The following is a 14005-nucleotide window of genomic DNA, read 5'->3' on the forward strand; positions in this document are numbered from 1 at the left end:
GTCGTTCATTTGCGTCGTTCCAAGCTGCGGGCAGCAGCGTTGGCACGTGCGCAAGACTTTTTTTCTATTTGAGTTCACTGGCTCACCTGATCGTTTCGAGGTCTTGAAGTAGAACGAGATGTTTTCGTTCGTTGAAACGATTGCCTCTCGCTGCTCGAACTTGAGGTGCGACTCGCCATTGAGATACAGTTCTGCCGACTTCACCGCTGTGGTAAAGAATCAGGGGCGGAATTTTCGTGAGTATCGCTGAGCTCTCGAATATCTCAAATCGGAAATCCCCAGTTCGATTTCGTTATCAGCCTCGGAACTAGGCGCAAACTCCTACGCAACGGAATACCCCAGACGACACTCGGCCGTTCACAGACTTCTCGTTCCTATTCTATCACAGCCTGCGCCCAGCTTCAGGGATCTACTCGAGAAACTTCATGCCAGGCGTCTGGAACATGTCCCAGGTAGAGATTTCGATGGGTGTCTCTCTTACGTTTATCGCAGTATCGTCCCTTAGCATCGAGACCCCTGCAGTCGCAGCGTATTCCCTCGGATGTGGTCAGACAGCGTCCGCCGTGGCACGGATTCGGAACACACGTCACGTTCCGGCCAGTGATGTCTCGTGGAGAAGAAGGTGGCGGCGGCGACGACGACGACGACACGGCCTGTGGACCCACTCCATCCGGACTGGAGAATTCCACGTTGCGGATTTGGCCTCTGAAGTGTTGCTCGAAGAAAGCTGTCGTTAGCGCCAAGGTGCGTGTCTTGACGCTGTACCTGGAATGAAAATTTTCTTCGGTCACTTACGACCTAAGCTCCTCAGAAGTATACCGTGTTCTGACTCTGGTTTCGGGATTCGTCTCCCCTGAGCGAGCCGCCGCTCAGTAGGGCTTAATCCCTGCTGATCTCCGCCGCAGTCGAATCGATCGGATACTGTCGCCAACGAGATGCTGTGAATGTTTGCGCTGCTCTCAACGATATGCCGCTCGCCGAAAGAACGGCGCGAGCATTTAGTCCGTCAGATTCAATTCCATTAGGTATCCCGTCGTTGAGTTCGCTCGGCCGACTTCACGCGCGATGCATATTTCGCTCCGCTGCGGTATCGACGTGGATATATTCCCGATTCATTCGATCGCACAGAGATACGGCACAGAGTGTGAATAACGTCTGTCGCGGGCACCTGTGCCTACACGGGCTGTTATACACGAATCTTCCTGCAAAGTTCGGGATTCCGCTTGGCAACTGAACGTAGCCGTCCCGGACGAATAGACGCCCGTCGGACGTCAAGAATCAGACGAAAGGACGATGATCGGATCGCCGACCAGTCGTCGACGAGATTCTCCGTCGCGCCTACGTCACCTCTATTTAGTCGTCGACGCCGCCGCCGTCTGGGTCGTCCCGACGATCCAACCGGATGCAGTCCGATACTCTTGGTGTCTCGATGCCGGCTCGGTCGAACCTTCGACCGACCAACCGACAGACGTGGGGACGACCGGGCGAGCGAACAGACAAGCGAGCGGATGAGTTCACGATTGGTTGTGACGGTCTACGTGATGGGGCAGAAGCAGAATCCGGCCTTAGAGGAAGCTCAATGTTCTCCCTCCGTCGAGCCGTTCAATTGAAAAGACGCCTCCATAAATCAACGGGCCAACTGCTTCCATCCCCCGAGTGCGCCGACGAAGCACCTTCACCGCTTCCGTCTGACCGAAAACTCCGTGTTTCCGTCAACAGTCTCCCGGCTGAATTATCGGACACGCCTCCCCACACCGGCTGTGATGAGCTTTGGACACAGGCCAAGGTGAGCAGAGATCCCTCCGGGACTCTCCAGAGCGCCCGCGAGCCGCCACGGACTGCCAGCCGTGAAACGGGAAAGCGAGCGAGGTCAGGAATACCACGTTGCCAGATAGGGATTCCGAATCAACTATAAAAAAAAAACAGAGAGAATGCCTTTCGTATCTGTGTCGCGGGGAAGGTCGCTAGCGGGCTTCTCAAAGTCAGCCGAGCGTCGAGCTAATCAGCCGATCCCCGAGCCGCATTACGTCATCCATGGTGAGGTTGTGTCGCAATCCGCGGAAGCCGGCAGCGCGAAGCCTGTTGGGTGCTTTAAAATGCTGCTCCGAGGCTCGAAATCGACGTGACGTTATCGGTTGACCTCCGTCGAACTGCGTTGAGCGGGAAGAGCCGTCACACGGTGAGCGGGAGACCAATCGACCGAGCGGTCGGAGCGGAAGACCCTTGCTCTACTCTTTTCCCGCTCGCTTCTTCGCTGCGGAGTGATGAATCGTGCAGCACTTCTGTCGAGCTCCCTCAGCGGGACATTCCTCGCTCGGTGAGGTTCCGGGCTTGATAGAGCTACTCCTCGCTTAGGTCTCCAGCCGCATGAGCTCCGCGAGAACCGAGTTCCCGGGAAGTGAGCAATCCAAACAAGATCATGGCCTATCGAGGGTCTCCATCGAGGGAACACAATTTATGATGGGCGCAATAGACATTATACGGAGAATTTCCATAATGCCCTTCCGAGCGATCATGATGTGGAACTTGATAAACAGGCGTTACATTACGCGTCCTAGGAGGAAGCTGCCGGCGTTGATATGGAGATACATTTTTGGCAGAGCCCCCGGCAGAGTCCATAGTGAACTCATGGCCTGGAGGATCGCATTAAAAATTCAGGAACGTCATCTTTCCCCCACGGCTGTAGCGGCAGGTGCCGGAGCACCTCAGGCTGACTGCATATTCGACATTGCTCGGTGCACAAGATTCACTCGAATTTGTCCGCGCCGTCATCGGCTTCTCGTCGGATGGAGGAAGCGAGACCGTCGCGGAGAGAATAGGTGTCGACAGCCCGAAAGAGGTTTTTCCCGGGGCTCGGAGAGATCCGGGGACGTCGGAAGTAGAATATAATCATCGAACTCTTCTCCGTGGGGAAACTCCGCGCGTATTCGACAACGAGAGAGTTTCAGAATAATGAAATAAATCCTGGGATCTTGCGAAAAATGAAATGGATGAACTGTCGTCGGTGAATCGGCATTCTGGACTTGAGACTCTCAGACACTTCCCGATGGTGCCGGAACGAATTCCCGATTCGGACGGGAGTCGAATGAATGGAACTTCGTCAATTCCACGGGACGGTGCTGTCCCGCCACCGTCGACGGAGCAGGGAAGGCCGCAGCCAATGGAAAAAAAGAAGTGCATTTCAAATCAAGGAGCCGCAGCACCGCCACCACACATTCGCTTGCTCGCTCGCTCGTTCGTTCACTCACATCAAGTCGGTAAGGAGAAAAGCAAGAACCACCGGGGCCGGCCGGCAGCCGCAGCAGTAAGGGGCGAGCTCAATAAAAGAAGGAGTAGGAGAAAGGAAAAAGTAGTGGAAGAAGAATGAATCTCCCGCCCAATGGTCCGACGGTTCAGAACCACCAGCACCAACGCCGCAGCAGCTCCAGCAAGCCTCGCGAGCTTGTCTTGACATCCTGACTCCTTTCGATGGAAGAATATCCCCTTCACTCATAGCTCGACTGACCGACCTACGTACAGACTCTCTGTCTATCTGCCGTACTGCTTGTGAGGGCGCCGGTCTCCTGCTAAGTCAGTCAAGCTTCCTATCGGACTACCTACTATACTCGACGAGTGGAGCGGATGAAGAATTTCTCCGAGGAAAATGTAGGCTCGTTGTGTGCACCCGATGTCGCTATCGCAACTTCTCCCTCTCCGACCAGCGGGAGCCGCAGTAGCCTAGGGTGCGAGCGTTCGAATTATCGGTAAGGTCGCGAGCGATCGGATGATGCATCGTAGGCGATCGTGAGATGCTCAGGCAAAAGTATTGTCTCTGACAGATTCCTCACTGCGGCTGACGAAGGTGCGGGTCGGCGCGAGAGGGAATTCCCCGATCGAATCAGGAGCTCACTCATCCGTCGAGGGGAGTTTTTCCCCGAATCGACCGGGGCGAGTCCGACTGTTCAGATTGTCACGATTATGTCGGCATAGAAGCTGAAACGTCTTCGGGAGCCTCTGCTCGTCGTCTTCTCCATGGAATTCGTTCTCCATTGGTCCCACTCTCCCACTCACTCTTTCCATCTGGAGAACTCGCTACTCAGAAGAAAGAGGTGGCTTGCCGGGCTGCGTGCCTGCGCAGACCGAGAGAGAAACCCCACAAGCTACTCTGCCCTGGTTTTCCCTTTTTCTCTTTCCAAACAGGCCCTCCACCAACCCCTGCCTCGTCTCTCTATCGGGCCCCGCTTTTCGGGCCTCTCCGCCCGGGCCCCTTCCCTAGAAGCTTTGGAAATGATCGGGAGAGGAGCAGGCAGCCAGGTAAATGTTTTTCTATTGCTCTCCAAGAATTCTCCGGCAGATACTCTGCGCTGCACCAGGATGTTCGCGGCGTAGGCCTAGTTGTTTCTCCCCTCCTCCCCGACGGACTGCACCGGGAAATAAATTCACATCGGCGTTTCTCCGGCTTCACAGGGTGTCTGCAGGAAGCTACTTCGGAGGACAGAGCTCGCTCTTCGATTATGCATCTCTCCCCCGGACCAAGAGTCACCCAATTTACTGCGATACTTCGCACTGAAGAATTTTTTTTCTTAACAGCATCGAGAGCGACTATTATAGTGCGTAGTTCCTGGAATTTCTCGGTACGTTCCGACGAGCGTGACGGCGACCGGTGCGGCGTCTCCGCAGACGTTGTTTTTCCCGTTGTCGTTGGCGATGTCCCTGTCTATAATTGACGCCCTCTGACTTCAATTGATGTATCACGACCTGAAGGTCACCTCTTGGGGAGGAGGTCGACTTATCGTGGGCAGGTCGCAGAATAATAATCCGAGGTGCAATCTGTGATCACTATCCGAGAGAGCGAGCGAAAGACGTGGAGAATTTTCCCGAGAGCCATGGGAAAGGAATCAGGTCTCCTCGTCATACACTAGGCGTCTGCTGCTCAGAGCGTCAATCTGATAGACCGTGAGGAAATCGATGAAGCAACTCAATCGATGCTTTTCCGTGAGTTCAGCAGGAGATCGGAGTTCCTGTCGGACGCGACCCTCATTACTCGCGACCGCGATTCCTGCTCTGTTCCCCGTTTCAAGATTTCCTCAGTCGGAAACACGCTCGCGATCGTTCCAAAACATCCACACGTATGATTACATTTCTAGCTCGTTGTAAAACTGCGGGCTTTTGGTGATGACGTGCGCCGCTTCTAGTTGTAACAAATCCTCATGCGAAATCCCCCGCCTCGGACCTTGAACGCTCTTCGCAAAATTCGCGAAGTAGCGAGCTCCACGAGCCCTCATTACGGGAATCAAGGCTGGAATCGCTCCCGAGGCAGGAGTCGCATCGAGCCGTCTTCAGCGGCCCGAGCCTGCATGTTACAGCAGGTCCCCGAGAGCCGTACTCCTCTTCCTTCTAGACATCAAATTTGTTGCTCAACGAGTCGGACGGACGACCGATCATATTGGCAGCCTCTATCGAAGGAGGGCCTCCGTCGGCCTCATTGAGAATTCCGCTCCGTAGCGCCGGGTTCGTTTGTCGATATCTCAGGAGAATTGTGATTTCGGTTCATCGCCGCCGATCGATACTTGAATTCATTGATAAATTGTGCTCCGATGCGCGCAGAGAAACGCCCCTCTCGTGGAATGCATTGCGAACAGTTTCGATTAATCACAAACAATAATAAGCCACCAATGCAAGGTGTTTTAGAGCTTGAGAGACGTATGTAGAGCAACGCCCACCCGCTAAATGTCAGAGTAGGCACCTACATGCATGGAATATGAACGTCCTCGGCTCGATGATCGATCGGAGCGTGCAAAGATTCTCTCTGCTGAGTTGGACGGCCTGAATTTCTCTCTCATTCGTCTCAAACCAAACGTCAGGTTTTCCGCTCGTACAAACCCCCGAAGGCTTGCGACCGAGCGCGGCAGAGAGTTTCGGGTAGTGATACTCGGCAGACAGGCTCGACACATCCTTCTTCGCCAATGATATCCGGAATATCTCACGACTATTCTTTTACGTCTTCTCGAACGGGAAAAAATATGTATCTCTCTCCTGTTCGGAATCGCAATCGTTTGCTTAGAACGGCCGTCGTTGACGGAAGGCGAGACGCGACGAAAAAGGCGTTGCGGAGCGGGTTTTCGAATTCATACCGGCCCGAGAAGGAAACAATCTCAAGTTCTTGACGTGAAACGTCTTTAAAAAGGTTGGCCTAGTATTTCACCAAAAGTGTGACGAAACTTGTCCATTTTCTACGCCCTGCAGCTCGGTGCCTTCTAATCCGATCGACACCCAGTTAGTGTCTTTAGATAGCAAATTTACGGCACATCAATTTCATATCCTTCCTACGGAATTCCCACATGCACTGATCAACTCCTGGAGGCGAGAATGACACCCTATGCGCCCTATTCGCCCGTGATCATGGCTGCTCCTGGGAGAGGGCGATTTCAAATTTCCAGAGCGCGCGTAACGGCCCAATGGCTAGCACCTCTTTCAAAACTCAGAAGAAAATATTTTACACTCAGAAGACGATATTTTCCACTCAGAAGAAGATATCTTCCACTCAGAAGAAGATATTTTCCGAACTTCGGTGAAGAGTTCGACTTCACCAGTGATAATGAGACCTAAAAGTACGAGCTGAGTTTGAAAGGATAATGACGATGCTCGAGTCTTACGAATGGCCATTCCGACGACGTTTCACGTCCTCTACACGGTAGTGGCTCTGCTGGTACCTCTGAATTTTTTTGTTTTGTTTTTTACCCGTGTGGTTCGGTCATATTTTCCTCAAAGCGGAATGAGTGTACTTGACGCGGATCCACGACTGACTGACTCTCGACCAAGGCTCCTGTTAAAGACCCGCTCTACAATCACCAATCGGGAGAGGGTGTCTTCAGGAATCCCTCCGACACGCTTTTCAATTCGCGTCTTCAACGTTCGGCAGACAGTGTATCATTAGAAGTTTCAGCTCTCAGTGAAACTTTCCCTCCGGAGAGCAGGGTTGGAATCGAACGGCAGAGAAACACAGCCCCCAATGGAGTCACGCCTTCATTCCGAGATAATTTCATCCTATTCCGAAACCGCGGGAAAAAGAACCGCACGAACTCGGTCGGTCCCTTGTTCGAGCAGCAACATCTGCTGCCTGTGTGCACAGACTCGCTCATGGAATTGGATTCAAATGATGGCGCGATGAATCGTGTCGATGTGTTTGCGGGATCGAGCATGACGGCTCCAATCCGATCACAAGCCGATCGCATGCCCTGATCAGTGCGAACCCGATCCCGCAGATTGGACACTTCGATCGGAGAACTTATGAAACGTCGGCGTACATGATGACCTCGCTGTTCGGGAGCCGAGCGTGTCTCTTTTGTCTATGGCTTCGAAAACGATCTGGGTACACGCGCAACTTCCGTGGAAGGCAATCGTCGACCGGGTGGGAAATGCGACGAGCGAGCGAGTGGGGGAGGCGCAGTTCGGGTCGGTGTCCCGCAAGCTGGTCATTTGTATAATAAGTGCATTAAGTAGGCCGGGCGGGAGTGGGGAATAGGTGCAGCCAGCCACTCTGCTGGAGCCGCAAGGGAGACAAGAATAGCGATCTCGATTTCCCGAACATTGTACGCTCGCGAAACTCGGAGTCGAATCCTCCACTTGAAACGGACAACACGCTCAAGCACTTTCCTCCCACCCTCCTCTGAACTTTATATGTTGCCCATGCCATCATGTTCGCCCCGCGAATTCAACCTTCAGCCGACTCCCACGCTGCTGCCCGCTCACGCAACGGAAGATCCCTCGAGAGGCACCGAACGGGGGCGGTATCATGTGAGCAAGATACAGCATCTCTACGAGTGGGCGAGCTCGCCCTTTGAGCGTCGCCGAGGTCGCGCTGCTTGTAGCGACTTAGATGCCTCGGGATGTGGACCCTCCGAGGTACATGTAACGAAATTGCTAGTCCGGCATAGAATAAGATATTTTGTAAGCCTGCTTCCATCCAAACAATGTCCTTCGGCCGCCATCTGTGTGCATCATCAGACACCCGCGAGATGGACAGCGCGTGGGAAGTAGCTGCTCATGGCTCGCCGTCGAGCCCGGGGAGTTTTTACGTTTTTTCCTCTTCTGTCTCTCCGCGCTCGGATCCTCCGTTTTTCGTGGAAGGCGCCCTAGTTCATGAAACCGTTCCTAAGACGCTAGGTGATGAGGCTCACTAACTGTGTGGGAGCCTGGACTCGCTCCGTCGGTAAAACTTTAGAGCATTCGAGCTGTTCGAAAGAGAGCTCTGTGTTCCGCCGACGGAAGTTTTGCAGCCTTGAGAGAGACATAAGAGCTTCGCGAACGAACCGAGGTAAAATGGTAAACATTCGAGGGTTAGATCCCAGCCATTAGAGCCGCTGCTCGTTGTAACCCGAGAGCAATTTGAGGCAACCATAATGAGTCTTTAGCGAGAAACATTTAGATTAGAGTCCGACTCGACTCTCCAGACCGGTAATGCTCGACTCCAGGTCTGCTCCCCGTCGGGAACACGCCGGCATGTAATAGCAACAGCGGCGTGATCAGAACCTCGCCAACACACGCGCTACCCACGCGTTTATGATGGAATTCGATGGAGCGCAGCAGCTTATTACCGAGAAACTCGACGGCGGAAACCTCACCAGCAAAACGTCAGTCGGTGGAAAGCCGAGCAAACCACGGAACCGAGATGACTTCGCTTAGACCCCACGGCAGAATTATGATACGTATAAGAACGGTCTCGGGAACCGCAGAAAGGAATACCGGGCAGAGATAACATCGAGCAACCACTCCATGCTTCCGGGACTGTTCGAGGGGGATGTCGCTTGCGCGTAGTCATTCGGCTGGAGTTCCCTTGTGGAATTCAAGGGGTATGTTTTCCGAAGACTATCAAAATACGGACGAGGGTGGAGAATTTTTTCCTCGCGAGGGACGCGAAGGCGTTCCGCCCCAATGTCTCGACCTCGGTTTCGGTCTAGCCGCGGGTTCGGTTCGCTCTTGGATGATTACCTAGATTGTCTGGTCGCTCGCTTGCTTGCTCGGATGGATGGATCGGGGTAGGAAGGAGTCGGAAGAGCTCGTACTGGGACACAGTGGACAGCCAACCGGTTGCGAAACTGAGTCGCGAGTGTGTTTCCTGCAGATACGAAACAACTCGTTACGGAGCTGTGCTCTGCGATGCTTCACCCGCATCACCTGTTCGGTGTGGGGAAACTCCGCTCCGTTATACCCGCCATACCCCGGCGAGCGCTCACTGAGACGGACCGTCTACCGGTTGGCGAGTCGGCCGCTTATCCTGCAGGGGTCGTTGTCAAACCTCTCGGGCAAGCCTATAGTTCCCCGGTCGGGGACAACACGACGGATGACGAGAGTTCTCTTGATGCGTTCCTCTCCGCGTGAGCTCTCTCCGGACGCGACCCTTGTGCTGTAGCTCGAGCTGATGGTTCAAACACAAGTCGCAGTATACCCGCTAACCTCGTCGCAACTCCTTCCGGGCTCCTCTCCGATTCGAACGTCTTGAAAAACCGAAAACACGCTCCAAGGAGCCTCTAGACAGACGATCGAGTTGAATATCTCATTAGCGAATTGATGCGATATCTTGGAAGTCTGTCGCAGAGCATGTAGTGATTCGACGGTCTGAACGGATGAGAACCTTTCGCGAAGCATGCAGCGGAGGCAATTGATCTCCGCTCTGGAGCCGAATGGCTATCCCGCTAGAGTAGAGAGCCGGCGGCGGCTCCTCCGAGCGTACGGCGCACCGAGGTTGCGCGCGGGACGGAACGTCGCTCGTCGTACTGATGTCGTTTTGAGTCTCGCGCCGAGCTGACCAAGCTCGGCAAGAACAAATACTCCACATTCCTCGAGCCAGCAGCGGACGTAAGTTCGGTGGTTCGGACGACCCCGGTCTTCTCGATGCGCGCGTGAGTGTGCGCGAGTGTGTTTCTTAAAAATTATCCTTCATTCCGCTCGCTTTCTCATTGTCGAAGCAAACCTAATAACTTCACTTGAAGTCTTCTCTCTGCGGGCCGTCCGACCGGCCAGCCAGCTCGACAGCCGGACGGACCACCGCCCGTCCGTCCATCCGCCCCTCTCCTCCGAATTTGAACGGTGCGAGTTCCCAGACGTTCTTCTCAGAGTTCAGAAGAACGGTTCGCCGGCAAGGTCGTCCGCTAGGGACGGAGCTAACCTCTGAAATTCCAAAGTCTGATCTGTTTTTCCGCGGTGGCCTCGGCGCCCAGCGGGAGCTCCGGGTCGGAATCTGCAGCGTCCGAAGGGACGGAGGAAGATCGAGCTCCTGACAACATCAATAATTCCTTACAGCAGTAGCTCAGCTCCTCTGTCTCCTCTCGGTTCGGAGAGGACCGCTCGTGTCATAACTCAAACTGTGTTCGAGTTGTCACCTCTGACGGCTGACTGTGACCAAATCCTCTTAGCTAGAGCCGACCGTAAATCACGAGGACGGGGAGGAGCGAGAAAAGAGCAGCAGTTGGTAAATTACTCAGCGCTTGGATCGACAACGAAAATGAGCTCATCAAGCTCCTATCATCCGCGTCGTTTCCATCTTGCCCTTTATTACGCTCCAGCTCTTTGGAAAAAGCTTAATAATTAACCCAGATTCAATTTATCATCGTACAGTCCTACCCGAGACGCTTTCTCGTATCCCCCGGACACGATTCGGTGGACAATCCTCGCGCGTCGCGATCAGGCCGAGGATTCATTAGGGATTTTCGAAACGAATCATCGATTGGAAAAACTGAGAGTGAATCACTATCGGAGAGCGAATCAATGAGGTGGGCAGCTCGCCCCAAAATTATTCATTTCGCGTCAAGAGACAAGCACAGCGTGCACGACGGTCGCCGATCTCGAATGCAAGGGCTCTGGAATACTGGGGCACCTTTGTGATGATATTGCAGGCCGGGTCTCGCTTCGCACAGTGGAGGTATTGAGAGTCGGCCCGAGAAAACCACACCCGCATCGATGGGACGGGTCTGTGTTGCTACATGGTCACATTCGTTTGTCGGCAGCGAATCAGTGTTTTTTTTCCCTCCCGCTCGGAGTTCGATTAGAGCCATCACAGAACAAAGAGAGCTCATTACGTGTCGCTCCTCACAGTGCTTATCATTTCCGAATCCCTATCTCGTGCTTTACTTTCGTTCCAGTATCGCCGCCGACTGAGCTGGATGTAGTGAAGCACAGCTGACAATTACGAACACCGAAACCGCGCGACAAATGCTTCATAGGTCTTTCGTCTTCGTTTCGTGATCTCGACGGCGATGCGAGAGTCCACGATTATTCGGAACGTATCCAGATCCCTTTGGGAAACTCTTCGACCTCGTTGGTGAAAGACGTGGGCCACCAGGCTGATGCCGACCAGTCTGCTCAACGACTCCTCGTGCGCTCGGTTCCGTTTCGCACGATCCGGACGCGCATCCGATACCGCTCGGTCCGGCTTCTCCCGAAGGTCGAGCTCGTTGTACTACTTCCTCATTCGAAAGTGAGTCAGATGAGGAAGATACAATAATCGAGCTGATAAGATTGATTAACGGTCGACCGCGCCCGAGCTCGTGCAGATAACCGGCGGCTCCGAAGCAGCTCTCAAGGAGTTTTCTCGACCCATCGAATCTTCCGTTCTTCATCGCCAAGTTTTTTCGTTCCCGAGCCTGCCCGACGGCCCGCCTCCTCGACCGAGCGGACGGTGACTGTCTGTCTGTCGGCCGGGCTCCACTCCTTCGAACCAGAGGCTGCGGCAGCACCGCAGCGTGCGCGCGGATGGAGATACGAGGCAAAGAGCCCGGCGCGTGCGGCTCTTCCTTCAGAATGGCTCCTCTCTCTCGGAAGAGCGCTGACTCGAGAGCTGTCTCTATCGAATTTCCAGCTTCCTGAAAACCGCTGTCCGGAAGCCAGCCTCCTCAGGAATGGAGGAATCCCTGCTGCTCGCATTCCACGGACGCATGAACGGAGCCTAAGGAATCTACACCTTTCATTGTATGGACTCACTCACCATTGCGGGAGGCCCCCGAAATAGAGGAATAGTTCGTTATCCGACACGACTCTCGCGGCTGAGGTAGAGGAGACGTCGGAACGAAGCTCCTCATCGAGTCGCCAATGCGTGCTTTCCGTTCCGGAGCGGAACATTTCAAAGCGGTGCCATTGGCCGTCCGCGACTCCGCGACCTGTCAAGAAAGCAAACGTCCGTCCGTTAAGTCCAGTTGATGTTCAATTATAGCCTCTTCTGACCGAGCCCATGGTATTCAGTGCGGCAGCTCTCTGGGCTGATTTCAGAGTTCGACTCGACGCGAGCTGCCCGAGTCCACTGACAATGAGTGAAAGAGCGGCGTAGGCTCTAGCGACCCTCGCAGCTGCCGCTCGACTCGGACCAATCCCGCTCTCGAGCTGAAGAAAAGGAGGAAATTCTCACCGAACACTAGACGGCTAGACCTCGGATTCACGCTGCCCGGTAAAAGGTAGCGAAGGCTGAATTTGCCTTCGATGACCTTCACCTCGACGAAATGCCTTCCCGTAGAGTCGTCTGCATACAAGAGTAGTCCATTGGGCGAGCTGGTGCGGAATTCGAACACCAGCGACGAGTTGGTCCCCGTGAACCACTTCTTGAACTGCACGGACGAGCTCTGAGTTCCATCCAGCGTGATTTCGGAGCCGGCGTGCACATGAGCGCACAGGACGGCGCTCAGCACCATCAGCGTCGACAGCCACATGATCTGCAAAGAAAGAAAATATCGTTTCTAATTTACCGCTTCAATCAACGACGGGTTCACAGTTCATTGTCACAGCCGCGGCAGTTCGAGACGGAGTCCGGTAGCTGAATGTAGCCCGGTGGGTTGTGAGTCGGGCGAAAAGTTCGATTTCGCCTTCGTCAGTGATTGTCTCAGTAAAAAAGCGCGTGGACTTGCGTCATGCGGGTATTTTCTTAATCGGTATTGATGTCTCACAGACTCCGCTTCCGCTATAGAAGAATTCAGCGCACCCGCGGCCAAGTTTGAGCTATTCGGAATAACTCTGATCACTCGAGATCTTCGGATGAGGGTGGGGTAATAGACTCCGATGCGAAGCGGTTATTTCTCTTACAGACTCCCCTGATTCCTATCGTTGGCTCTCCCGGTCTACATTCTGAAGTCCCTGGAGCCGACGTCGGTGGGCAATAGCTCGAGGTCGTTCAGTATGCTGACACGATCCGCTGCCTGCGCGTCTGCGACCTCGACCTTCCCTTCACACAGAATTTGGATCGGAAAGCCACGAGGAGCTGCGTCGCGAGGAGACGACAATTCTAGTGAAACTACGTCGATTAGAGAATTCGGGACTGGAAGGATCAGATGCTGATGCCAAGCCAGGCCATGCCGAAAAGAATCGATCGATGATGAGTTTTCGCGTGGAGTGACCCTACGACGCCCAAGGAGCTGCATCGTGTCCGCTCATTCAAGGGATGATTTATGCCCACAGTTGTATTTTCGGATGCTCCGTGACGTTTCAATGGACTGATGTCTGAACATCCCGATATGTTGCAAGGTCCGAATTAGCGGAGTAACGTTCATGCTCATGACCGAATCCGACCAGAAAGATGATCGGCAGGTCTGCCGATTGCTTGGGCGGCCGTTCGATCCTTCCGACCATTCGTTGGACCTTCCTTACTTTTCCGAATCTTCCCTGCTCCCCTCTGTGAGCAAGAGGTAATAGAAGGAGGTAACGGAAGGGGCTCCACGTTGCTGGCAACAGCAGTGGTGGGAACCCGGAGGAATATTGCAGTACTTGCGCTGTCGCAAAGCCAAAGCGAGCAAAACCCGTTGCCATAATTTCGCTTTTCCCGCGGCTGCATCTCGGTCGCACCCCGATCGCAAGTCGTACCCGTTTCGGGCCCTGGGTGCTACGCAAGGCGAGGCTCCTTTGTTGCTTTTGCCATCAGCTGCTCCTGCGTCCCTCGACAGCGGTGCTTTCGAATGAAACAGCGAACGACAAGGAACGGAATGAGCATTTTGCCGCGGCCCAAACTTTTTTTCACGGAGGAAGGAACTAAAACAATAGGGGCGGC

The 14005-nt window shown here is 54.1% G+C and overlaps 1 protein-coding gene across 1 annotated transcript in view; it reads right to left on the minus strand.

Moving 5' to 3' along the window:
* The window catches only part of Nrx-1 (Neurexin 1), a 46863-nt gene that overhangs the window by 10009 nt on the left and 22849 nt on the right, over positions 1–14005 (minus strand). The window contains exons 3-6 of the mRNA XM_029112320.1: positions 12380–12680; positions 11963–12134; positions 482–765; positions 87–206 (exon numbers count right to left, since the gene is read on the minus strand). Of these exons, the coding sequence (XP_028968153.1) occupies positions 87–206; positions 482–765; positions 11963–12134; positions 12380–12680 (877 nt within the window). The remainder of the gene's footprint in view (positions 1–86; positions 207–481; positions 766–11962; positions 12135–12379; positions 12681–14005) is intronic.

Source organism: Galendromus occidentalis, unplaced genomic scaffold (assembly GCF_000255335.2).
Source record: "Galendromus occidentalis unplaced genomic scaffold, Mocc_1.1 scf7180000077494, whole genome shotgun sequence".
Classification (NCBI taxonomy): domain Eukaryota; kingdom Metazoa; phylum Arthropoda; class Arachnida; order Mesostigmata; family Phytoseiidae; genus Galendromus; species Galendromus occidentalis.